Source organism: Rhododendron vialii, chromosome 6a, assembly GCF_030253575.1.
Source record: "Rhododendron vialii isolate Sample 1 chromosome 6a, ASM3025357v1".
NCBI lineage: Eukaryota > Viridiplantae > Streptophyta > Magnoliopsida > Ericales > Ericaceae > Rhododendron > Rhododendron vialii.
The window spans coordinates 9,936,010-9,960,557 of record NC_080562.1 but is presented as its reverse complement, the minus strand read 5'-3'; the positions used below and the strand labels follow the sequence as shown (position 1 = coordinate 9,960,557).

At 38.2% G+C, this 24,548-nt stretch overlaps 2 protein-coding genes across 2 annotated transcripts; both read right to left on the bottom strand.

Annotated features, from left to right (window-relative positions):
* Nucleotides 1-987: 987 nt before the first annotated feature.
* LOC131331340 (probable rhamnogalacturonate lyase B) lies at nt 988-10,403 on the bottom strand. Its single transcript, XM_058365227.1, has 17 exons — nt 10,268-10,403; nt 9,794-10,167; nt 7,543-7,616; nt 7,218-7,339; nt 6,880-6,936; nt 6,640-6,759; nt 6,428-6,553; nt 6,008-6,149; nt 5,306-5,479; nt 4,819-4,983; nt 4,462-4,568; nt 3,867-3,957; nt 3,489-3,630; nt 2,850-3,006; nt 2,580-2,696; nt 1,584-1,710; nt 988-1,505 (listed from the first exon to the last, which is right to left on the bottom strand). Exons 2-17 carry the CDS (start codon nt 9,858-9,860, stop codon nt 1,245-1,247), a joined length of 2,049 nt encoding a protein of 682 aa, XP_058221210.1. The 5' UTR covers nt 9,861-10,167; nt 10,268-10,403; the 3' UTR covers nt 988-1,244.
* Nucleotides 10,404-13,157: 2,754 nt separating this feature from the next.
* On the bottom strand, nt 13,158-23,406 carry LOC131329348 (uncharacterized). Its single transcript, XM_058362440.1, has 5 exons — nt 23,051-23,406; nt 21,072-21,207; nt 15,247-15,384; nt 14,992-15,113; nt 13,158-13,647 (listed from the first exon to the last, which is right to left on the bottom strand). The coding sequence occupies exons 1-5, from the start codon at nt 23,095-23,097 to the stop codon at nt 13,488-13,490; spliced, it is 603 nt and encodes a 200-aa protein (XP_058218423.1). The 5' UTR covers nt 23,098-23,406; the 3' UTR covers nt 13,158-13,487.
* Between the last annotated feature and the right edge of the window lie 1,142 nt (nt 23,407-24,548).

Sequence of the window (24,548 nt, the reverse complement as noted above, 5' to 3'; positions counted from 1 at the left end):
CCGGAGAGTGAAGAGAGGAAGGAACATGAGGCATCCTTCTTGCAGGAGCTCACATCCATTTTCTTCAGAGATGCCACAAGTGCCAAGTGCTACATATGGATAGAGCAAGCTCAGGAGAAGGGCGGCAAGGAATAGATTAGTGGCATCTGCCGAATTTGGTTGAGATGAATTATGACTATACGGTATCACGGTTATCTCTATCTCACCGTCCGTGTTAGCAATTAATGGTCTTGAAAGAGTTTTTTAAAATTCGGACCGTCCAAAATACATTTGGACCGTGAGATGAGAGCGGTAAAAAGTAGGTGGCGGGCATAGACCTTTTTTGTTTTGGAAAATCCAATTAAACAATCCACCGTTCCATCACTCTTCAAGTGGGAAGGTATGACAATTTGTCTGTGTCTGTTAACTTGCTGAACTTAAGAAAGAGATCTCCTTAAGAAATATCACACGCCAAAACATGGAAGAGAGGAAATATAGATATACATAATACATGCACACTACAGGTGGAAAAAAATTCAAATAAGAAATACTTGGACAAAAAATACCAGCTCTCTGTTATTTTTTCTGACTTTAGTGTTTTTATCTATTTTGCTCAAAATATAACAAAAATCCAAAAAAAATCCAGAAAAAACGAATGAAAATATCAAATGAACATGGATGCGTACCTTGATGTCAATCAAGGGTTGAACCTCGAACTTCGGTGTTGTTAAAAAGCATGTCGGATGGTTGGGCTTCAAAGCAGCGAAAACTCTTCGCGAACTTGCTACAGAAGCTTTTTTAAGTCGATAAACCCAGGGAACATATAGACTCTGGGCTTAGCCCGGTAGTATAGATGTCTCCTTGAGTTTGGATTCCAAGGGTGAGGTCGTGAGTTTGAGCTGGCCGGTGGGGCAACGGCCGGTCTATTATAATAGTAATCTAACAAACTAACAAATGCCCCCCCAAATGAAAAACAACGAGAACACATATACATGTAATGCCAATCCTAAAAAACCGGTAATATCACTACGATAGTTCTTTGGTCATATCAGTCGGTACCAAAGATGGTCACCATAGCATTGCTTATAGCACTGTTCTAGAACAACTATATTATGTATGTATAAGAGAGCTTAAAGCAAAACCGGAAACAACAATGTTCTGAAACAACTATATTATGCATAAAGAGCAAAAGAAAGCAAAAAACAAAATGCTGATTCAAACAGCTTCTTAATTATGTCGCCTTCCAGCACAAGACCAAAAGGAACTCATATTGCAGCCTTTGGAACATCAGTCGAGGGACCTTCGAAACGAATGTAGTCATACATGAGATTCTGCCAAGGGGTCTGGCCCCTTGCCTGTGTCATATAAATCGTATTATTCTCCCCTTTCATCAAAACAGCATTCGGAATGTCCACATTAAACAGCCAATACAGTCCATGGATGCCGTGTCTAGCCACTGCATTGTCCCTTCCGAAGAGTCCACTGGAAAACAGAGGCCGGTTTGTGTTTGGATCATTAACACGTACCTAGTAGCATAATTTGATTTAGTAACACGATGAGGAAAGAAACAAATTCGGTGGTGATTATAAGTTGAAGATTTGTACCTGCAATTCGCCAAGAGTTGCAGATGCTATAGCCACTCTTAGTTTGTAGGTCCCAGTTTGATCTACGTTGTCAAGTTTGAACTTGATCTGCCACGTAGTTCCTTGAAATGTGTTGTCATTTTTCCTCCTGCAAAAGAAAATTTCCAACAAAAAAGAAGCAGCAAATAACATATTTGAGAATGTGCCTAGTTTGTTTATATTGGAACTTCACTCAGTTAAAAGCAAGTCTAACTGAAATTTGTGCCTACCATGGTGATTATTAGATTGTTAACCACCAGGAACCAACTCATCTAAAAGCTTAAGCTGTTAGACAGAGGGGTAACTTTATTATTTATACCTTCAACATGCCCCCTCATGTGTGGCTAAGCTCTCCTCCATAAGCGGGCTAAACAAGTGTAAATATTTTAACATTAGGTAAGCGGTGAGGTTCAAACACATTAGATTGTTAACTACCAACTCATCTAAAAGCTTAAGCTATTAGAGAGAGGGGTAACTTTATTATTTATACCTTGAACAGTGATAAATGGAGAACCTGAAAAGTGTGCCGAGTTCTAGTTGGTTGTTGGAACTTCTCTCGGTTAAAAACTTAAAAGCAATAGCAAATTACACCTAGATTACTGTAGCTAACTGAAGATTGTGCCTCATTTGTTGATAATTGGAACTAATATATAGGCTAAAGCAAGAACAAACTGTTCCTCGTTTGTTGTAGCTAATGGGACTTTGTTCCGTGTTTGTTTATTATTTGGAGTTAGAACTACTATGAACTAAAAGAAAGAACAACTTGTGCCCAGTTTGATGATAATTTGAGACGATTCTTACAATGTCACCCGTGTATTTCAACACTTATAAAAACTTCACCTACTGAGTTTTTTTTTGGAATACCTAAAAAGTTTCACGGGATTACTTGAACTAATGCTTGCAAATTTCAGCAGAAAATGGGGAAATGACAGAAAGTTTAGTGCAAAATGCAATGACCAGAAAGACTTAGAACCATACTTGGTGACCTGAGCGAAGAACCAGTCTTTTCTATAATCGCTAACGCCGACAGTGTAGACTAAATCCTCGTTAGGGTATAGCTCTGCATATCTCTCCCACAATCCATACTGCCTAAACCTGCAAAAAAATCAAAGAAGAAGCTGAATATTTCATGTGAAAGATTGTACTTTCAATTCAAGGGTCAAAACGTAGAAAAGAGTTATTTTAAGCGAGATTCATTTCATAACTCTGCCAAAGAAATCCTCTGATATTTGATTCTTAAAAACCAACCTGTCAGGATGATTGATAAAAAGTCTGTTTATATACTTTGGATCAGGATCAGGCGTGTAAAACTCTGCAGCAGAGCGATCGGGAATGCCGATTTCCCACAACGTGGGTCCATCTCTAGGAGGCTCATATACAAGATCACCCAAGTCGATGTAACAACCTGGTTTCCAATGGACATCAGAAAGCTAAACAAACAGTGATAATCTAAGAAGTCTAACAGGACTAATACAGGTCTAATTTTTCTACTATGTTTTCCGACTCAGACACGCTAGGGACACTCACGCAACACGTTAAGAACACATATTAAAACTTGCTCAGAGTCGAAAGCTCCGTAGAGGATAAACACTTATACAACGACTTCGATTTTGTATCTTCCTAATGTTAATACTACTTTTAGTTTTATCTTCATTTAATAGAAACATATTTTTGATACGTTATATGAGTTCGTAAGATACATCAATCATACAAGATTATATCTTGTTTATTCAACGTGTCCACATGTCCGTGTCCTAATTTTTGAATAAATGGTGTTTTTCGGTTTCGGTGTCCGTGTCGTGTCGTATTCGTATATTGTGTCCGTATATCTGTGCTTCTTTGGTGATAATCAATCTATTTATGAAAAAGAAAGAGGGAGAATTAAACCTTGGGTTATGGTAACAGCAACATCGTTCCGGTAATCTCCAATAAATCCAGGGACCCATGCATAAAGATTGTAGTCGCCAGTACGTATAGCATTGATGGAAAAATAGCCATTCTCATCTGCTCTCGTCCAAAATTGGTAGTCCTGATGTAAATAAAGAGATACTTATGCCTTTCGATGATATTTCGGATGAGGGCAGTATTTGTGTAATTACATCTATATATTAGTATATTATCCGGTTATAAAATTTGGGTTGTGACATCTAAAGTGAACTGGATGAGTTTTTTGCATAATTTTTTTTTTTATAAATCACGAGGACACTCCTCATTATGTAACCCTTGCATGGGAGTATAATATAGTTAAGCATCACAAGTCATCACCTTGCATTCTCTTTGCCATGATCCTACATCCCCAGGAGGGGCCAACCCCACATAGGCACCGTTTGCTGACATATAATCATTGCTCATGTACCTGAACAGTTTGTTAACGAAACAATTTGAGAAAGAGATGTAGTCAGAAATTCCCAAATAAAATCAAGAAAAGTAAAACCTTAGTAACAGGATCCTTCTAAAATGGGTGCGCTCCCTAGACGGGAGCTCGAATCGGCACTCCCAAGATGGAAGCTCGCTCCTAACTAAGATGGGAGCTTATTGGGCTATTAAGGCAGTTATTCTCTTACTTTTAAGGGAGTTATGCCATTGTGGAAACAAGAATATGAGAATCATATTAGTTAAGAACTATTGCAAATTGAGAATATATAACTTCCAATAATTACACTTTAAGATCTGGAAAAAATTTACAGTAACACTTTTCCTTTAATGGTTAAGTATTTAAAGATATTTTATATACATATTTTTATATAATCTATATACGCTCCTTAGGCGCTCCCAACCTTAAAAGCTTTTAGGTGCCTTCACTCCCCCGCCCTTGCTTCGTGCTACTAAGAGTAAAACTAGTTTCAAAATAAGTCCTTACCTGTCTAGTACTAGTAATCTACCACTAACATATCCGCGTTGATCTGATGACGGAAAATCCTCTGATGCTGGAAAAGTATAGGGCCAGCTTTGGACTTCGACCATCATCTGAAACTCATTGAGGTTGTTTAGTTAAGGTTTTGAGGGAGGTTTTTTGGGGTAATAAGTGGAAATAGATAGATAGAGAAATTGGAGTAATAAGTGGAGAGAAAAAACTTATTGGAAACCGTGATGTGTGTGTGTGTGTGTGTGTGAGAGAGAGAGAGAGAGAGAGAGAGAGAGAGAGAGAGAGAGAGAGATGTATATTGAAATCTATCATCTGTTGTTATCCATGTAATTATAACTTGTCAAGTCAAACCTGTGTTTTAGCATCCTCCCATAGTGTAAGTGCGTCATCTCCAGATTCTCCACCCACCACAGAATTGAGATATATGAAAACGGGCCCGAAAACTTTCTTCCACGCCTCGCCCTGTCCAATTTTTGGAGAGAGATCATCCCCAGCATAATGACCACTGAGAAACATCTGTTAATGGCATCAACTTTGATTAAGTCAGGTCATACTATAAGTCAAAATTCATCCACAGAATATTGAGACAATGTCACTTTTGTAAACAAATTCGCCCTTATTGTGTTTGTTTTCAAGTTAGAGGTCCACATTGAGATCATCATTCTGTTCCGAAATTCTCTAGAAGTGTTTTGTTTTCTCCGTGTATCATTACTCATCCAATAGTTTTGGACACCTATAATTCCCAATGGTGAAGGTAACCAGCTTCAAGATATGTTTCTTTACACCAAAGAGAAAAAACAAATGTCATAATCAGTCTTGGAAGGTACAAGTTACTTACAGCAAGACAAGTGGGACCCACATGGGAGGAAAGGTTTTGTTTGAGGGGCCCACCCGACCGGAACTCATCGCTGGGGGTAATCTGCCAGAAGCCCACAGGAGGAGATTCCATAGATATCCAACCGTGGACACGGAGATCTTTGTTCTCGCAGGAGTACTGGTACTTGTCATCCACCTGTGAGCATTGTATCAGTCAAGAGTTCAGGCACCACTTTAGTGTGACATGTTGGGTAAGTTAATAAGTTCTCAGGCGGAAAAAGAAGGTGATCATCAAACAACTGTAGCAAACCAAACCAAACCGAGCCTCGTGTCCCAATCAATTGAGGAAACAACTGTAGCAAAATATGCTTAATGCATTCATGTGTTAGAATGAGATAATTTCTACTACACTTGCACAAAATTATGTATTGAAGAGTATACTCTCATAATGTGTGGTCTGCTGGAATGATTCTAGGAAATAATGGAACCGGGTCTCCCACTATAAGGGCATTCATCACCAGTTGTAACATACATATTTTTGTTGTTTTTCAGCAAACAAAACATTGGAATGAGTGTTCCACGATAATAGCCATTCCATCTCAGAGAATCAAGCACTTTCCAGTATTTTATGCCGTAAGTACTTCATGACTCAGAATGAGTTCCAACAATAAGTTTTGGCTCGCATTTAGCAAATCAACTGCATAGGGAACGAGGGAAGAGTTACCTCTCCTTTCAACTCAAGCTCTTTAGGATTCACAAGGAGGACTGCTTCAGGATATGCCAGGGGTTGGCCTCTTCCTGGGAGCCGGTCATCAGGCAATGGCATAAATCTTCGCCTATTATCTGCCACAGCCATGTAGTGAAACCTAGATAGTTCAAAATCACATTATTTTTGTACCATCAGCATATGTTTTGAAAAGGAAACACGGGTTATGTTGTGTTAATGACAAGATACAGATTACCATGTGCTTATTACAAACTAGTGATTAGCATTTAACAAGTTGAATTTTAATATCCTTATGCATTCTCCACATCTTGAATGCATTCTGAATCTCTATGACACTTTGACTTTAAAATACTCGGATCGGCTTTTCCAACTATCAACCATTTTTATGATATAGATGGAGTAGGAGAATGGTTGTACTTCTCTTTTCTGAGCTTGAACGCAATCCTGGTCTCACCAAGGCTGAAAGCCGGCCATTCTGGCAAACCTAAATGTTCATAAATGGCATAAGAGTAGAAGCCTGAGGAACCGCGAAGCACTATGAACCTGGAAACATCATTGTATTATGATTTATAAGGACAACATTAACAAATCACTCTCATCCAGACACTATTATAATACAAAGAAAGAACCTTTTGTCAATATTTAGGGGGACAAGCTTGCCCTGGAGGGAGGGCTCCCATGGTCTTGAGAATGACACCTCTACTTGTTCCTCTGTTTCCTTTATTACTTCAAACTTTGTTCCACTAATCCTGCACAATGATCAGTTGGTTGTTGGATACTTCCTTTTGCTGTTATTGGTCATTGCTTGAGAGAGAGAGAGAGAGAGAGAGAGAGAGAGAGAGAGAGAGAGAGAGAGAGAGAGAGCATACACTTCAAAAACTCCTGTTTTGCCTCCATCTAGCGAATTCCAAACAACATCCCAGTAACTACATGCCCGATATGAAGAATTAGCAAATCTCTGTGTCGTGAAGTACCGTCTAACAGAAGCTAAGTGGATAACTAGTTCTTTAAATTACAGGATAATAGTCAGTGAATTTTACTTGTTCTGCAATACATTTCCTAGTTGTGGGCCTTTGGTCATTCAAAACTAATGTGCCATATTAATCATTAAAGTACAATCAGGATTTCAGAGTTTTTCAATGGTGTACTACTAACAATGGACAAATATAGAACCCCAAAAAAGTAGTATTAGAAAGCAGTTGTTTACCCCCTATTGCTTTCATCGTTGAGGACCTCGAGCAGATTATCGATGCCATTGTAACTGATTCCAGTGACAATACCCGCAGGATTTGATAGTGTAACTTGAAAGATGCCGTTATCGATCACCACCTGAATCAGATGGTGGAAAACGTTGATGACTTTTGTCATTATGATGAATCATATGCACAATCTGGAAGCCTTTGAAACTAAAATGAAGTTAGGTGTCATTTCCACTAAAAATTAAGCATCAAAACGCCACTATATTTCAGAACACCACTGTATTTGAAAGCAATAACCGCTAACAAAGTTAGTAGTAATGCAACATTATGTACATGGCGATCTTGAATCTGCAGTTTCACCCCCCGAGGCGACATTGATCCAAAACCCTTCTTATGCCCACTGGTTCCTGCATAAGAGAAAATAGTCATTCTGGGCAATAACAAAAGCCTAACGGGTATTGTTTCTGTTTTCTGTTCTCCCACTCCAAGAAACACTAGTTTCGAATAATTGTGTCCCGAGAACATGTCGAAAACAACAAGTTTTTTCTTAAATAGCTGAAAAGACTTCATGATTGTTGGAAAGAAAAATGCTGCTCAAACAATACTTACCTCTCTGAAATCTTGAAGAGGTAGTTATGTGAAAGGCTATATATAGTGCCAAGGCTCTTTCCTTGAACTATATATAAAGCAAGGAATTCCCTTTATGGCTTTTCTTTTGTTTTATCTTTACTTATTAGTCACCACAGTTTGGTGGGGAAAAAAATATAGCTTGCAAGAGTCGTTATGTAAAGAAGCCAAAAAGCTATCATTACCTTTGAAAAAGCACTAGTCATGAAATCATAAGTAATCCTTTGAGACAGATGTACTTCTTTTGCATGATCTCTCTTTTCAAATACAAGCTTAACCAGATAAGCCTTTAATTCAGTCCTGTTTAGTGAAATCTTGCTTCATGGCAGAGACTGCAAGATTATGAAGTAATATCTTCTTTTCTTTTCTTTTTTAAAGAAAAAATGCTCGAACCTTTTACTGACCTAAAGAAGTAAACAAAAAGGAAAAAATGAATCTGTTGCTTTTAAGGTGGAATTAATATAAGATGAGATATCCAGGACTTTCTGCAACGCCATTGAGTAAGAAAACACAAGCAACTAATAGACGTGATTTGTAATCTGAAAATCTGCCCCAGGCAGGGTTCTCATTAGATGTTTGCAACGTTCATGAACAAAGAAAACATAAATTCCAATAAAGAAATGCATTTTCCAGTGGTAATATGAATGAAGGCTTATCGCTTTACTAGAGAAAGTTGTCCATGGCACAAGGAATTGCCAGGGTACATATATAGCATTTATATTCTATACTTAGATCATAAGGCAAAACATAATTAATATTGTTTCCAAAAGCATATTATGAATATCCCACCACCTTTTTCCAAAATTTTAGAAACCAAAAAACACCCAGTGTTGTAAATATTGTATCTACTTAAATGAAATCTGCCCTTAGAGCCCTCTTGGACAGAATTTTAGAAAAAGAGACAATGAAAACAAAAAACAAACCACAATTCCACTTAGCAGTAGCAATTATCTAATATGATTATATGGCCTTTGGAAAATTGGATGAGAAAACACGCATCTATTTCCGTATGGATTTCCTTGGTCATGTCAATCCCATGCACAACTTATGTCGCCTTACCATGGGAACCGTGTGAAGCTCAAGTATTTTTTATAGATCTAGCTTCTTTTCAGTCCACCAAATGCACACGACTCAAGTAGTTCATGTGTGTGGGCTCCAGATCACTACACAACTCACCCTAATGGCACAATTCAATCGTTATCTAGCCATTGTTGGAACAAGTTCAAATAGTGATTTTGATTATTGTAGCTCAATAGTTTTTAATACTGATCTACAACAATTGATGATTTATTTCTAAAAGTTATGATTTTTTCTTTTGCAAGATTAGGATTATCGGGTTAATTCTATCTTATTATGACCTACAACGGTTTGAAGCGCAGTGAAATTTATAATGGGCCCAAAATCAAGGTTGGATGATTCAGTCGTCAACCATATTTTAAGTTCGGAACTGATCCAAACTATGTTGAAATTATCTTTTTATCCTTTTAAACTAAGGGATTATTTTTGCATTCCACATTTCTATAAATGCACCCCAAAAATCGTCTTAAATTACTTCAAAATTTAAAAAACAAACAAACAACAACACTAGTGGACAAATTTTAGAGTGCAATATAAACAGAATTTGTCTTACTCTAGCAAGACAGAATTTCCCTTCACCCAAAGTAACATACTTTTAACAAATTGGGGGTTACCATATAATAGATAAACTTGTAATGGTAGGGACACAGTATATACACAGATCCTGACACAAATATGTCCGGAACAGTTTGATGTGTGTGCACCCCACGTTTACGGTGTGAGATACACGTGCATCGGACTGTCACAGACGGATTAAATCTAAACCTGTGTACACAAACATCTGTGTTCGCAGGTGTTCATAACAAAACAAACGAGCTTTAAAAAATACAAGCAGGAGTATATATAATATATAAAATTGTGGCGCGGTTATAGTGGTTACCTCTTTGGAAATCTCCGCAAGTGCATATGCTTCTCATTAAGCTTCCAAAATTACGCCGACCTCCCATTATCCTCTTAAATTTAACGTTAATTTAATAACGAGCCTTTTGCTTCACATGATCATGATCGATCAACAACGACAAACATCAATTCCCATCCTCATCATCACTAATTTTCTAGTAGCCTCCACTCCGCCACCGCCACAACCGTCACCCTCTCACCATTTTCATTATTGTGACCACGAAAACTGCTATCATCACCCCCACCACCGCCACCGTCGCTTTCCACCACCACCACTGCCACTGCCGTCCGCTTTTTTTTTGTTTTTGTTTCCCCCTTCTCTCTCTCTCCCCGACAGACGGGAATACGATCGCACTGGAAAATATGTGCAAACGGTTAGAAACTAAATAGTAGTAGTAAGAAACATCCAAATTGCTACATCAGAAAGCATGTTAGGAGGGCAGGGCGGTTGTACCTGAAAAATTGGGCGTTGGTTACGCGTCCTCTCCATGGGAATAGGCCATGCTGCTGCTGCACTCATCATTGGATTGAATGCGTCTCGTTGAAATTTTTACTCCTATCTCATACTTCGGTGCGCCTAGTGGACACGCACGATATCAGATATTTTAAAGCGAACTCAGATTTGATGTTCAAGGGAAGAGAGAGAGAGAGAGAGAGAGAGAGCAAAAAGAGAGCTCAGCTTTCAGTTCCGAGGAGGGCAAGCGAGTAATTTCACGTATTAACTCATCAGAACAATTGCTGACTAAATAGTGACATAATGAACCATTTAAACAAACATAAAATATCCAAACTACCGATGTAGGAGCCTCGCCACTAAAGAGTGGTATTACGACAGGAACCTAAGGGGCCTGCACCAAAGATCAAGCACCCAAACCACAACATGTGGCCAAGACTTGATTGCTTTGAAGAAAGGCAAGAAGGTAATATCACATATTACCTCACTTAAACAAGCTTTTAGTTCACAACAACACCCCTACCTGAAAAATTGGGCGTTGGTTACGCGTCCTCTCCATGGGAATAGGCCATGCTGCTGCTGCACTCATCATTGGATTGAATGCGTCTCGTTGAAATTTTTACTCCTATCTCATACTTCGATGCGCCTAGTGGACACGCACATATCAGATATTTTAAAGCGAACTCAGATTTGATGTTCAAGGGAAGAGAGAGAGAGAGCGCAACAAGAGAGTTCAGCTTTCAGTTCCGAGAAGGGCAAGCGAGTAATTTCACGTATTAAATTGCTGACTAAATAGTGACATAATGACCCATTTAAACAAATATAAAATATCCAAACTACCGATGTAGGAGCCTCGCCACTAAAGAGTGGTATTACGACAGGAACCTTAGGGGCCTGCACCAGAGGTCAAGCACCCAAACCACAACAGGTGGCCAAGACTTGGTTGCTTTGGAGAAAGGCAAGAAGGTAATTTCACATATTACCTCACTTAAACAAGCTTTTAGTTCACAACAACACCCCCGCACCCCCCACAACAACACACACCAACCCCAACCCCAATCTTGTATCCATTAGTAGGTTTAGCAGGATATTAGTAAGTTAGTCCACATAGTTATCCATAGTCCTGAATTCTAAATGCCAACGACGTGGCTCAAACTTTGGTCTCCCACATGGAGAAGACATGAGTTACTAACCGGGACAAGAGCCCATTGGTCTTTTCGCCAAGATTTCGCCCATGAAAAAAAAAACCCGCCCTCAAACGTTTATTGACGTGATGGGGGGCGAAGAGTAGTTTGATTTGGACCTTTAAAATCAAACATTCTCTCTACGCACGGTATTCAATAATTTTTTTATTAAATTTTTATTTTTATTTTTCTGTCTATCTCACTTCAGTTATTACCTAAAAAATCTCTCTCAAAGCTCAAACAAAGAGGCTCCGTTTGGGATTGCAAGTAAAAATATTCCTTCCTTCCATTGTTTGGTTTCTAAAGAAAAAAAGTGGGAACTTCAAGTTCAATTTTCTCTCTAATTTCTTTTCCCTTTAATTTTCCTCTTCATTAATTTTTTCTTCCTTTCCCTTTCCTTCCTCAAGTTCCAAACAGAGCCTTCATTTAACTCTGTGTGCGTTTTAGTTAACAGGGTAGATAATGGAGAAGGATGCTTTGAGCTATCACCACAATTTTATTTCGCAAATTGTAACACCCACAGTCAAAGCATTCTGGGAGAAGTTTCAGCTTGTATTAAAACTCTGCTCTTAGCAAACTTGGTTTCGGATTGGCAGTGTAATGCATTTTCGGATGTAAAATGCACACTAGAACATGGACAGTCTCTAGAGCATTTAGGCCTTTGAGGCCAAAAAGAAGAAGGAGAAGGAGAAAATCCCTGGTATTTAGGGGTGGTTGGCTCAATAATCCGGTTGAATTATTTTTGTCTTTATTTAAAAAAAATTATCTGTTAGTTCTGGATTAAATTTTTGTGAATTATTGGTTTATCTCGATGGAAGGAATCTAAACAACCAAGGATCTCGCTTCTTAATTATGCATCAGCAGTTCTGTAACTTTTTTTGAACTAAAGATAAACTGCATTAAGGCTCCGTTTGTTTTGAAGTAAAATATTTTTTTGAAAAAGAAATTTTAAATTTTTATTTTCTGTTATTTGGTTGGCACATGAAAAATATTTTTCAAAAGAATGGGTTTCTTAAGAAACATATGCTCAACAGCTGTTGAAAGAAACCAATTGACAGGTGTTGCCATGGTTTTCTTGGTTGTGTGAAGCCACTGGTTGTTGACAAGAGTGCTGCTTGTCCACCGAGGGCGAAGCAAATGAGATGATGATGGATTACGTGACAAGTGTTCATAACTTCGTCAATTTGGCTTTCTCCTCCTAAGTCATTTTACGCCAACTAGTGTAAAATAATTTACGCGGTAAATAATTTTACCGAGCATTTGTGCAGCCAAACAAGTGAAAATGTGGAAAATGTTTTTGCTGAAAATGTTTTACACCCAAACAAACAAAGCCTAATATCAAATAAAAAAGTACATCCATACCGACCGTACACACATAAGCAATTCTATAAACTTACGAACAGTGGAAGAGCAAACCAACCATGTTGGTCGTTGGTTGCTACTGTTTTTGAAAAAAAAAAATTTCAAAATCTGCCCAGGCATTGAACTGAAGTGTTTCCCCTTGCAAAAGGATGAGGAATGTTTTATTGCCCCACAGAATCAGGCAGTGGTCTTCTGCATGAAAAGGAAGACAACCAAATGCTACATTGTTCTGCTGTAAAATGTAAAGACAAGTCTCTCCTCCGGTTAACCAAACGGGAGCATAACACACAACCGAGAGAGAGAGAGAGAGAGAGAGAGAGAGAGAGAGAGAGAGAGAGAATTAATTGTACCTCCAATCCTGTTTACTTTTTATTGAAACGAAAAAAACAATTTCACATCCCAGTCTTGTCCTGAACAACAGTACACAACACATAAGATTGGTAGCCAACATTGCATTTGACATCATATTTCAATGTTTGTGATACTTTACAGACAACATATTTACTCGCAAGAAAATGGTGGAGGCTCATCCCATAAACAGATTGGATAGGCATAACCTGTCTGATTAGCAAAACGATTCCTAACAGTTCAATGGTCATCTCGAACACAAATCCTGGCAGTTGAAATAAGCAACAGGGCACAAAGGAGAACGGCCAATGCGTTCCCCTCAGAAGCTAATGCACTTGGTTGTTCTCTGTTTTCCTCTGGAAAAAAAGTGAACCCAACAGGACAGCAATGCCTGTTATTGCAATGGTGAAAAGAAAACGTCTCCGCGAAAACTCGTGAGCCGGCCTTCTTTGAGCATCGTTACCTCTTTCAGCTGCTCTTGTGCCCCTTCAAATAAATTTAAGAGATAAAAACAAAATAATTCAGGATACTGGTATAAAACATAGTAATAATTAAGTAAATTCTGATGGGGAACATAGGCATGGTACAGTTAACTAAATCAAGACAGCTGAAATGCTGAAATAAGAACAGCATCTATGGGGTTGCAATGATAGTTTCTGAGAAAGGCAGAGCCATAGCATTCCAAACTCTAAGTAACTTTTTGAATTTACTTCAGGAAATTCTTTGTTACATGTTAAGTATTTCACTTTTTAGTGTGGAATTTGACTGAAAAAACCCCTACAAATCATGTCTCTGAGATTAGACTAATTTTAGCTTTCCTATCCTCCAGGTGTTACCAACTCAATTGCTACCTTTGGCAAGTTATATATTTCCAAATAATGTCAACAATAGTTTCCGTTACCTTACAATAAGATTCATAACAATGAAGAAGATTAACCCAGACAGCATAAATAGGTCAGAAAAAGTTTTGACGGTTTTATAATGATAACACTACTGACACATGCTATCTGAGATCACTAAGTAAGCTACAGGCCTATGAAGATGCAGACATGTGGTAAGGGTTCTTTTCCATGGTCCATGAGAACTGATGGATCCTTAGTTATAGCCACTAAGATTACATCAAAGTAAAATAGAGCACTGCAGAAAAAGGTAGCTATATAACAAATAGATTTGAACTCAGGCCATTCTTGAAATACCTTTTCCAATTTTACAACTGCTAGTCATGAAGGCTCCAATTTGGTCCATTTTCCCATCACAATGACGACAATTTTACCGTCAGTTTGTATATATAACTGTATAAACTGTGATGTTCAAATTTGATGGCATGTCAGAAACACACCCTACATTGCCTTTCCGGCTTTCCCACAAGGTCACAAGTTCACAACTGGTGGGCAAATCCTGATTGCCTTCATTTACCATTCAAACTAGTCATTCAACTCATTCCCCATCTACCAACTTACATAAATGAGTAATGCATTAGTGCAAGGCCTCAAATGGGACAGTGTTAACTTTTCCAGAATACGTTCTCACCTTTATCCTACAAAATTCGGACTTCAAAACTGGACTTTAAGAATGGGACTGAAAGAAACATCGATATCATACTGACAAAGCACCACGAAAGCTTAGAGAATAACAGAAACAGATAGGCAGGCATCATGGTCAATAGGTATAACACCCCATGGTTCTTAAGTATCAGGCCTTCAACCCATTAGAAGTTAGATAGGTAATAACTAGACAAGTGTTGCTTGTTTGGCTTAAAGCGTAAATTCATGATTTCCTTTGGGAAAAAAGAGAGAATATAAAAAGCACTACAAACAATACTTGTTTTACCTGGAAGATTCAGCAGTATTATCTGGGACACCATTGCATCTGCTCTCATGGACAATTCTTTCACGCAGTCTAATATATCTGCTGCACAGATGACACAATTCTGTTCGGTTCCCACATACTTCCTGGTGTCACAATCAGTCAACATTATTCACTACAGGACGGATACTATAAGCCACAATTTCAAATAAAAAAGCGATTTTTCTTTTCGCTTTCGATCAGCTATACTTCAGATTTCCTCTTAGTGACAATCCCTACCTGATGCTCAAATAGATCAATTGCAGGCAGAGGGAACTCGCAGTATTCGCAAGTCACTATTCTTTGGGGACAATTTTCGCCCTTATGCACAGCCAAAATCTCACGTTCCATTGTCTCACTGCAAAGCGAACAGGATACCTGCCCAAAGGTAATAGCCACAAATACTTCATTTAATAAGTACGCCATTATCAGAGTAATTTTACTACTGCCAAACAAGTCTGGTTCGGGTAAGTACCCTACCACCAGCCATTATAGGAATCAGGCTGAAGATAGGCAATCCTGGAGCCAACCATTTTCAGCAAGCAATAATCAATTAGACCCCGTTCGTTTAAGGATTTTGGATTCTAATCATTATCCTATTTATCTCCAATCATTACCCCCTATTTCCAATCATTACTCTATTTCTCTCTATACTCATTACCTACAAATTCAAATCCAAAATCCCAAAACGAACGGGGTCTTAGTGGTCTTCTACAGGGATCCTCATCCTCCAATAGAAGCGTAGCCTCAAAATATGACATAAATATTTCATGACAAGAAATAAATAAAGTACAATAAAGGCTTTTCCAAGGGAATCATAATGATTCAGCTTTACTCCCAGGGAAGCATAATTATTCATCCTTACTGAGAATCAGGTAATAAGTTATATTCAGTAACAAAAAAAAAACTGTTCCCATGTTGACAGGAAAATTAATAAACAATTTCTTCCTTCTCAATTCTTGATATGGTAAAACTGTAAATTCATAACCACCTCAGTCGAGAGTCGACAGGCCTTACAATGCTCCATAAAAACTAGGTGATAATCATGTCCAGAGAGGTTTGATAAGAAAAATCTGATTTAGGTATAAATTCTTAATTTCTAGTTTAACAGAATTGTTTCTAGCTTCCAAAATGCTCATCGCATTGAATTCTGTAATTTCTACCCTGCTAAACACAGTTTTGGGAAGGACAGAAAACCTAAGTTTTCAGTTTTGTTCCACAGGCTCTTAGGAACATTGGGTCCACATGATTGAGGCCCACAGTTAACCAGTCTTGGATATTTAGAACCAATTGAACCAAGGTTAACGCCGAAATACACGGGGTGGGTTAGGCATGAGTCCTTTGGGCCTATCTCTAGGAGCACTAGATGGGCTTAACTTTGAATGTGATAAGGTCGAGTTATTTTGCATTAGTAGCCATTAGTTGAAGTGCACCAACCCAGTGGCATTGTGTGAAAAAGAGGATTTGGGTATAACATTGTAAAGGGCTTAGTCTGATGTGCAGTTTTTGAGCACATTAAGTCCATCTGTTGTCCAGCTTTGCTTCGCTTCTGGGAGGACTTTGTCTTCCTACGGAAGGAAGATGCAGCAAACAAAACAAGCCAAGGGAAAGGGAGGGGGGGCAGCTGGAGATGAAGTACGTTAATGCAAAAGGGCAGGGAAATTCAGCTTGGTCAAGGAAGGAAGGGAGATTCAGCAAAAAGACCTTCCTCACGGGGATGGTCTCTAAGCAGAAAGGGTGCAACTAAGGAAAAGGGGGAAACAAGCCATTCAGAAGTAGTTATTTAAGGACAAACAGGCAACCACTGGGATCCCCATGAATAGGGGTGAGTAGTAGGTTACGGAAGACGATGGTGCAGGTGGAAGTCCGTTGCCAAAGGGAATGCAGACACTATTGAACATATTAAGATTTGTCTCTGTTGGGCTGTGAGGTAAGTTCTGCTGTTTTAAGTGTACTCAAAGTCTTTTCAGAAGCTACATTGGGTCGCTGGAAACACAGAAATATAGGTGAGGAGGTTGGCAAATGCGAATCAGATTTGTTAGTAATTGGCCGTGTTTACTTCTTAGAACCCCGGAAGCTACATTCTTTTTTTTTTTCCCCCTTCTTCATTTTATTGGCCCCCTTGAAGGTTGAACTCTGGCTAAGGTTTGTTCTTTTGGCCTTGTTGAAGGAATGTGCTTCCTACTAAGGGTGGTACCCACTTTGGCACCTTCTTTGAATAGATGAGGTTCTCCCCATTTTTTTTTTTTGGTGTTAAATCTACCTCTTATTTGCTTATCAAACAGGGAAGCAAAGGTTTGTGAGCATAAGAGGATAGTCTTGGATATTACTTATTTAGGAAGGAGAGGTAATATTTAAGATTTTTCCATTTCAATTCAGTTCTTTCTATCCCAATTAAAATTTACTACATATCAAACTTCCATCTATAAGAAAATCATTTCGTTCCGCTGATCCAAAATTGCCAGTTTTCCATTAATGACCGATGGTTGGACCAGCAAAAAGGTGAATGCTCCACTCGGCAATGGCAGAATTTTTTTGCCAGCCTTCAAAACCAATAACACAATCAAAAAATTTCATACTAATAATCTGCTTGTTGTAATGTGCTGCACATCCATGTAGGTGAATAGAAGCATTAAGATGCATGGAGGATCTAGGAACTTGACATATAAACATAATACAACATAACCATGATTTATCTGCATTCCAAGGCTATGATCAAGATTTCGAATAGTGGTATCGGGACACGTAAAGGTAACAGTGTAACAGTAGCGGGAATCAAAGCTAAAGGTAGTGAATTTTCTAAAATCATTAGCAATCCCATTAAAACTCAATTATATATGTGTTTTGGCTATTTTAATCTTAAGTTTTTATGAAAGTTAAAAAAAAGGAAATATTTCATTAATGGGTAAAGAGGACAATGCTTGTTTGTGTAGTTTGATTGGTAAAGCTAAACTGTTCTCTCCCACATCAGTCATAAAAGAAGCTCAAGTTTCCCGAAAACAGTTTAAAATAACTCCCAATGAAACCTTGTCCCACATCGATCAAAATGTGTAAAAAACACAAAGGCTCAGAACTTATTATAAGCTGTCCAATGGTGTAGGTTAGATCTGCCGGCTTGCACACATTACCCATTAGGTGAAGCTTCAGTGCATGAGCGGGCCAGTAAGTTAAAATTTACAGTTGTTAATGCGTGAACCAGTAAGGTTTGCTTCTGAAATACCATTTCAGGCTGGTACACAGCAGGGACCGGTTGGTACGGTAACGATTTTTGTGTCACACTGCTATAGCAATGTATCCAAAGTTCCGAACCGGAGTTGCAAAAAAACCGGTTCAAACAGGCCGATAAGCAACGATCGGGTGGTTTTTAAATCCTTGGCTGTGATATGTCCTTTTTGTTGTTCTTAATTCCTTGGCTGTGTCAACCATTGGATTTCTTCAAAAAACAACCATTGGATTTCTTCAAAAAACTCCAAAAGGAATCAAGGAATGGATCTAGCTTTCCTGTTTAGACAAGCAAATCATAATTTCCTATGCAGAGAATTTTTAATATAACTTGGCACTCCTTCAGAAAGTGTTGGTGTCTCTAATTTTAAGATCACACTTGATATCTTAGTATTTCACTTTTTCCAACTTAAAGAAAACTGACACAAAAGTATCCACGTGCAAGAAACAACAAACAATTTCAACAAATAAGACCAAGATTTCACCACCACTATTTAATGAACAAGGAAATAATGCTCTGAATCTCCAGCTACCTAAACAAGACTATTCAGACAGGATCCTACATCCTCTCCTAATAGTATCATTAAGGCCCGTTTGTCGGACGGATAAAGTTTGGGTGGATAAGGAAGAAAGGTGGATAGGAGGTGGATATGATATGAGAGGGGATTGTTATATAAGGTGGGGTCCACATTTATAGGAGGAGGATTTGTACATCCAGTGTTTGTTTTGGAGTTGACATGGGTGGATATGAGTTGGGGAAAATACAAAAATGTGGTGTATATTACCCTTGTTAAGTTTTGGAAATGTTGAAATTGTCTATCTGGATTTTTTAACACGAGAAGGCTATCAATATAATTTTTAAATGTTTTCTGGGTGGAACCTTGTAATACATAAACATTAAGGGATAAAATTCCTAATATACATTTATATGTAACGATCACTCACTTTTGATTCAGCATCTCCTTGCAACTATCGCCCACCACTGCCACCTATATTGTCTTCACCGGTCCTCCCACCCCTACTTTTAATGACAACCATCAAGCCCAATCACCACCTTCCAGTTTCAAAGCGCCATAGTAGACTCTGGCAAAGGCAACGATCTGAGACTCCGGCAACGGCAACAATCAACGATCTCAGACTCCGGCAACAATGGACGATGCCGGCGACAATCTGAGTCTCCCTGCAACAGCAAATCAGGTGCCTCTTTCTCTCTTCCATTAGATCATGTAAGGGGGAAGGTAGGCTTGTCTTTTGGTGTCTCGGATATAACAACGACAGGGCATGGGGTGGTCTTGGTTTATCTGGCTGCAGGACCTAGGATACCATATCCGGGAGCTTAAAAACCACCCACCGGATATGGGTGGACCCAGGATACTACTATATCCAGCCTCTCCCATATCCAGACTCCTTCTCCCTCCAATAAACAGGCCGTTAAAGTTATTGGCTGGCCTTAAAGCATGCGACAGAGATAAGGCCCGGAGACCAGAGGATTTTCAATAGCTCTTTACAGAATTGTGAAGCATCCTAGGGCTGACCATTATGGCTCTTTTCCACCAGTTTCATGAGTTTGGCTCTTTTATTTACAACTCCACGTCTCCACCAATGAATTGAAAACTGTCTATTTGTACTTCAAACTCTGCCGAATGGGTGAAAGACATAGTGGAAAGGCCGAAAATAGTTCTTCAATCAAAGGCAAATCGTCACACTAAGGCACATATTGTTTCATACCCACCCCTCTCCAACCCCGCTTTTCAAACTCCCAAATATTCTCTTCAATCTATCTAGAGGAGAGTCCAATAACGGGTATAAGTATGTGTACCATCAATCTATCATGCCAAAATACACTAAGACGCAGCTAATTCCCTTTTTGTTAAATATTTTTTATATTAACTTAGCATACAAATATCGACAAAAGAATTATGATATTGCTAAATAGCATTACGATAATCAAACCCCTTTTCCAAGTGGCATGCAATGCCCCTATTACTAGCACAGGAGCAACTGATCCAAGTCCAACCAAAAGGAGGCCCGAATCTCATTCGTTGCACAATGTTTAAGGGTGTTAACTAATACCTAGTGTAATGTAAAGGACTCAAAAGACATAGCTAATTAGTTTGGAGCTTGCTCACAATGAGACAGCCAAAATAAACAACAAATGTCCTCTGACACTCAAAACTATGAATGGCACACAAGCACGTGAATAAGAACGTTCACCACTCTCCCTCTCAAATGCTTTATTCTAGAACTGGGGCTTCTCAATCACCAAATGACCTCCCAAATTAAACAACTATAGTGGGTGACGACCATACAAAGAAATGCAAACAACATGGACTTTGACAACATCACTAAAAACCATTACTTATAAGCCTATAGCCACGCCCACATACAACTACATTACAACTTTAGGTGCTTGTACGCGTTGGATAGCAGCTTAAACTTTACCTCGTGCTTCTACCTTTTTTGCCCAATATATAAATATTCGCTTGCAAGCAATAGGTCTTAAATAACTTAATATAAATCGTTGGACCCATTACCGAATAGCTTAAGCTTTTGGGCTGATCGGTAAATTAAGAGTACGAAACCAAGATAACTATATGAGCAGAGCTACATGTAAGAGAGATAGTGAAACAAACTCTAAAATATTTAAGAGGGGTAACATTACAATTGACTGTATGAGATACCTTTAAAACAATATCCGCTCAAATCAGTAGCAATGCACCTTCACCCAAACATATGTCGGAAGTGGGTGGAGAGAAAAAAAGGAAAAAGAATTTCTAACGATTAAAAAGTAGATGTGCAGTATATGATTTTACTATGAAACATTTTGTCAAATTAATTCATACCGGAGCATGTGTGCTCAAGAAATGATCCTCAGCAAATTTTCTGGGAATCATATCGCCACAAACTTTACATTTTTCTAGATTCCGGGAGCAGTGAGCATGATGTAGATCAATATTCGAAGAAGGAATAGCTCTGTCACTGGATACATAAAATAAAACTTCATCAATGGGCAGCACATTTTGGGTTAGACCACTTAGAATAAAGTGCACTTAGGAGACCCTAAGAAAAGAATATCGTGAGCACTTGTTAGGCATTAAAGAGCTTTAAAATGAGACAAGGAAAGTAAACAAATGGTACTTGATCTCAAAAGAAAGTAACTTTGAGAACTTCTACAGAAAATGTAACTTCAATCACAAAATGGTGGTTAAACAGCAGTTATATCACCACATTTCTGCAATCAAAAGGCCAAAATGAAGTTGAAGAACATATGATTCATATCTAAGCACAATCTATGTTTGCAAACTAAAGTTTGGTCACAATAACTCAAAACAAACATATATGAATTTCAGAAATCAGAACTAGTGAGCCATGACCTGTCATGTGAAGTCATCTTTTATCATCAGTTTGGACACTAATCGAACAACTCTTGAAGAGTGCCATCGAGAAAGCAAGAACTCATTTAGCACCAAAATACAGGGGCCATGCAACAAAAGGAAAATACTTGAAGGAAATATGAAAACACGGTGAGGAACCTAACAAGATTCGAAGGCCAAAATAATGAGAGAAACAGTACGAAAATGGGAAGAAAAAAAAGGGAACAAAATCAAAAACATTTTGGATAGATGTTGATACAATTTTAATGGTTAGAAATGGTATGCTATTTGCTATATCCATTAACAGTTTATAAAATCTTCTGGAAGTCCTCAATAAATTGGAACGCAGATTCCATAATGCCCTTTTCAGGGACTAGTAAAAATCCCTTAACTTTGGGAATAGTTTTATGAATGATAAGCCCACTTAGGCTGTAGTTAGATCTTGAAATTGCGAAGGCGTTTGTGGAAGGAAAAGATAACTTTAGGGAAAGACAAGGAGGAAAATCCCAACACAGCCATAAGATGAAACTTTGCCTACTTAAGCTATTATTTATTTCACACCAACTTCAACTTAGAACTTCAGCATCCTCAAGAAATGCTCTCTTAACGCCCTAAGAGTCTAAGACATAGGCATAGACAAGATAAAATATATACACTCAATATAAGATTCACATTCACAACAGCTTGAACAGTGGTGTTGAGCCATCAACCAGCCTAAGGTATCCCTACCAACTTCTAGGAAGATTGTTGACGCTATATATTAACTGCTAATACACCAAATACAACATATACAGATGAAAACATGGGAAATGCTAAAGTAATCAATACAGGCTTTAGAAAGTAAATCATAGCCCTAAATATCTGATAGGATTCTTATAGATGCCTACATTTCTGATAGGATTCTTATAGTTGCCTAAATGATTTTGCATTATTTCTATCTATGCATGATTTTAGGTCTAAGCGATAGAGTCTAGTATATTATTATCAGTCAATTATGTCCTTTGATTGCATTTCCTTTTTATTTGAAGCCTATAAATATGTTGATGCTGTATGACTCATTATGAAAAGAATAATGTTGCAATTGGCTAAAGGCTTTGAGTGATTAGATCCCCTAGAAGTGATCTAATAGGAGGTTCGATCCCCTCAAAGCTTCTCCCCATTCTCTATTTTTCTTTCAATTTTCTAAAGCCATCCTATCAATATCACGTGATACACACTGCGCGATCCTAATTTCAAGTCATCAACCTGGAGTGTCAGTCTTTGTTGTGCACGCATTTGGTTATCAAAGTTATGAAGTAACTAATCAAAACATGCATCAAAAAAACAAGGGCAAAAACTTACATCTAATTAAAACCTAAAACCTACAATCAAATCAAGAGTTCTTCGTTTTACACACCACGGAAATTGATCAAATTACACGTGAATATTACGAGATAGACCCCCCTTACCAGTGGCTGCAGATCCTGGTTAATGCCTGATCAGAAGGTATAGCCATTCGAGGACTTGAAAGCTCGAAAGATAACTCTGTCTTATCAAAAGTCTGTTCAATAACAATAGATCATTAAATCAAAGAATTAGGTACAGAATAAGGAATAAGGAATTAGGTAAACGAACTGTGCTGGTTTGATTATTAGGTAAACGATCGTGATTTTATAATAAAAGTAATAATTTGAGCTCGTAATTGTACAAGAGAAAACAACCTCTGAGAGAGACACACACAGAGAGAGAGAGAGAGAGAGAGAGACGGAGGAGGGGGGCGGCGAGGTCGATCTCTATTTTGGCCGAAGAACGGAAAATTGAGGATGACTTGCGAACCCCGAGGCGAGTAGTGTCCGAGATAGAGTAAAAATTATTCAGTGCCCCATGGGCAAGGACAGGACACGTGTGTTGACGATTACTATGTTCCGTGGTTTTGGAAAAATAATCATTCTACTGTCACATCCATTTACACATCCAATTACCCAATTACACACTCACACTCACAACAAGGGTGTAGTGTGTGCGGGTCCCACTCTTGTTGTGAGTGTGGGTATGTAATTGAGCGTGTAAATAGGTGTGGTATTAGAATTTTCCTTGGAAAAACAATTATTCAAATGCCTCAGCATACCGCTATATAGTGCTCCAAACTCAATTCTCCACCACACATTTATGTGGTCACCACTATAAAGTACGTGGTAGATAAAAGTTTAAAGCACCGCCACATTATATCTCATGTGGGGCTGCTAAACGAACCAAACAGCTCAACTTGACATGACTTTTAACTTGTTCAAACACATTTATAAAAAATATAAGCCAAACTCAATCATTTTTTTCGATTGTTTATGAATTCAAACCAAAGTCGAGCATATGAGTGTTTGACTCGATAGTCTCGTGAACAAATGAGTCATTCCTTAAGTACTAAAAATATAGAAGTAGATCAAAAAAATATCTCAAAATACGAAATATGAGTCGACAAATATTTTACCAGGTTTACTTTACACTACTATTGCATCCAAATAGAAACCTCGATATGGAAACCCAAGGCTACATAAAATTCTATATAAATCTTCCATGAAGCAATTCAAAGGGCTTATCGAGGAAAATTGGAGATGCTATCATATTCTTCTAGTTAGGGTTTTATGGTGTTTAATTAGTCCATTTTATCTTGGAACCTTAACGAGTGCTCAAGGTTGAACGCTCGAAACTTCACGAGTTTAAGTTCATATTTTGGAGTTTGAGATTGACTTGCATATTTGACAAGCCAATCCAAACTTACCACAAATACAAAACTTCAAACTTAGTCAAGGTTAAACACATGTAACAAAGAGTCGTGCTGTAACGCCCCGATTTTTCAAAAAATTTCGAAAGCATTAACCCTAAAATATACTGAATTTTATAAACTACTAGACCCCTAGTTGTCGTTATACAAAATGTACATTAAAAAAAAATACAACAAAAAGAATCCAA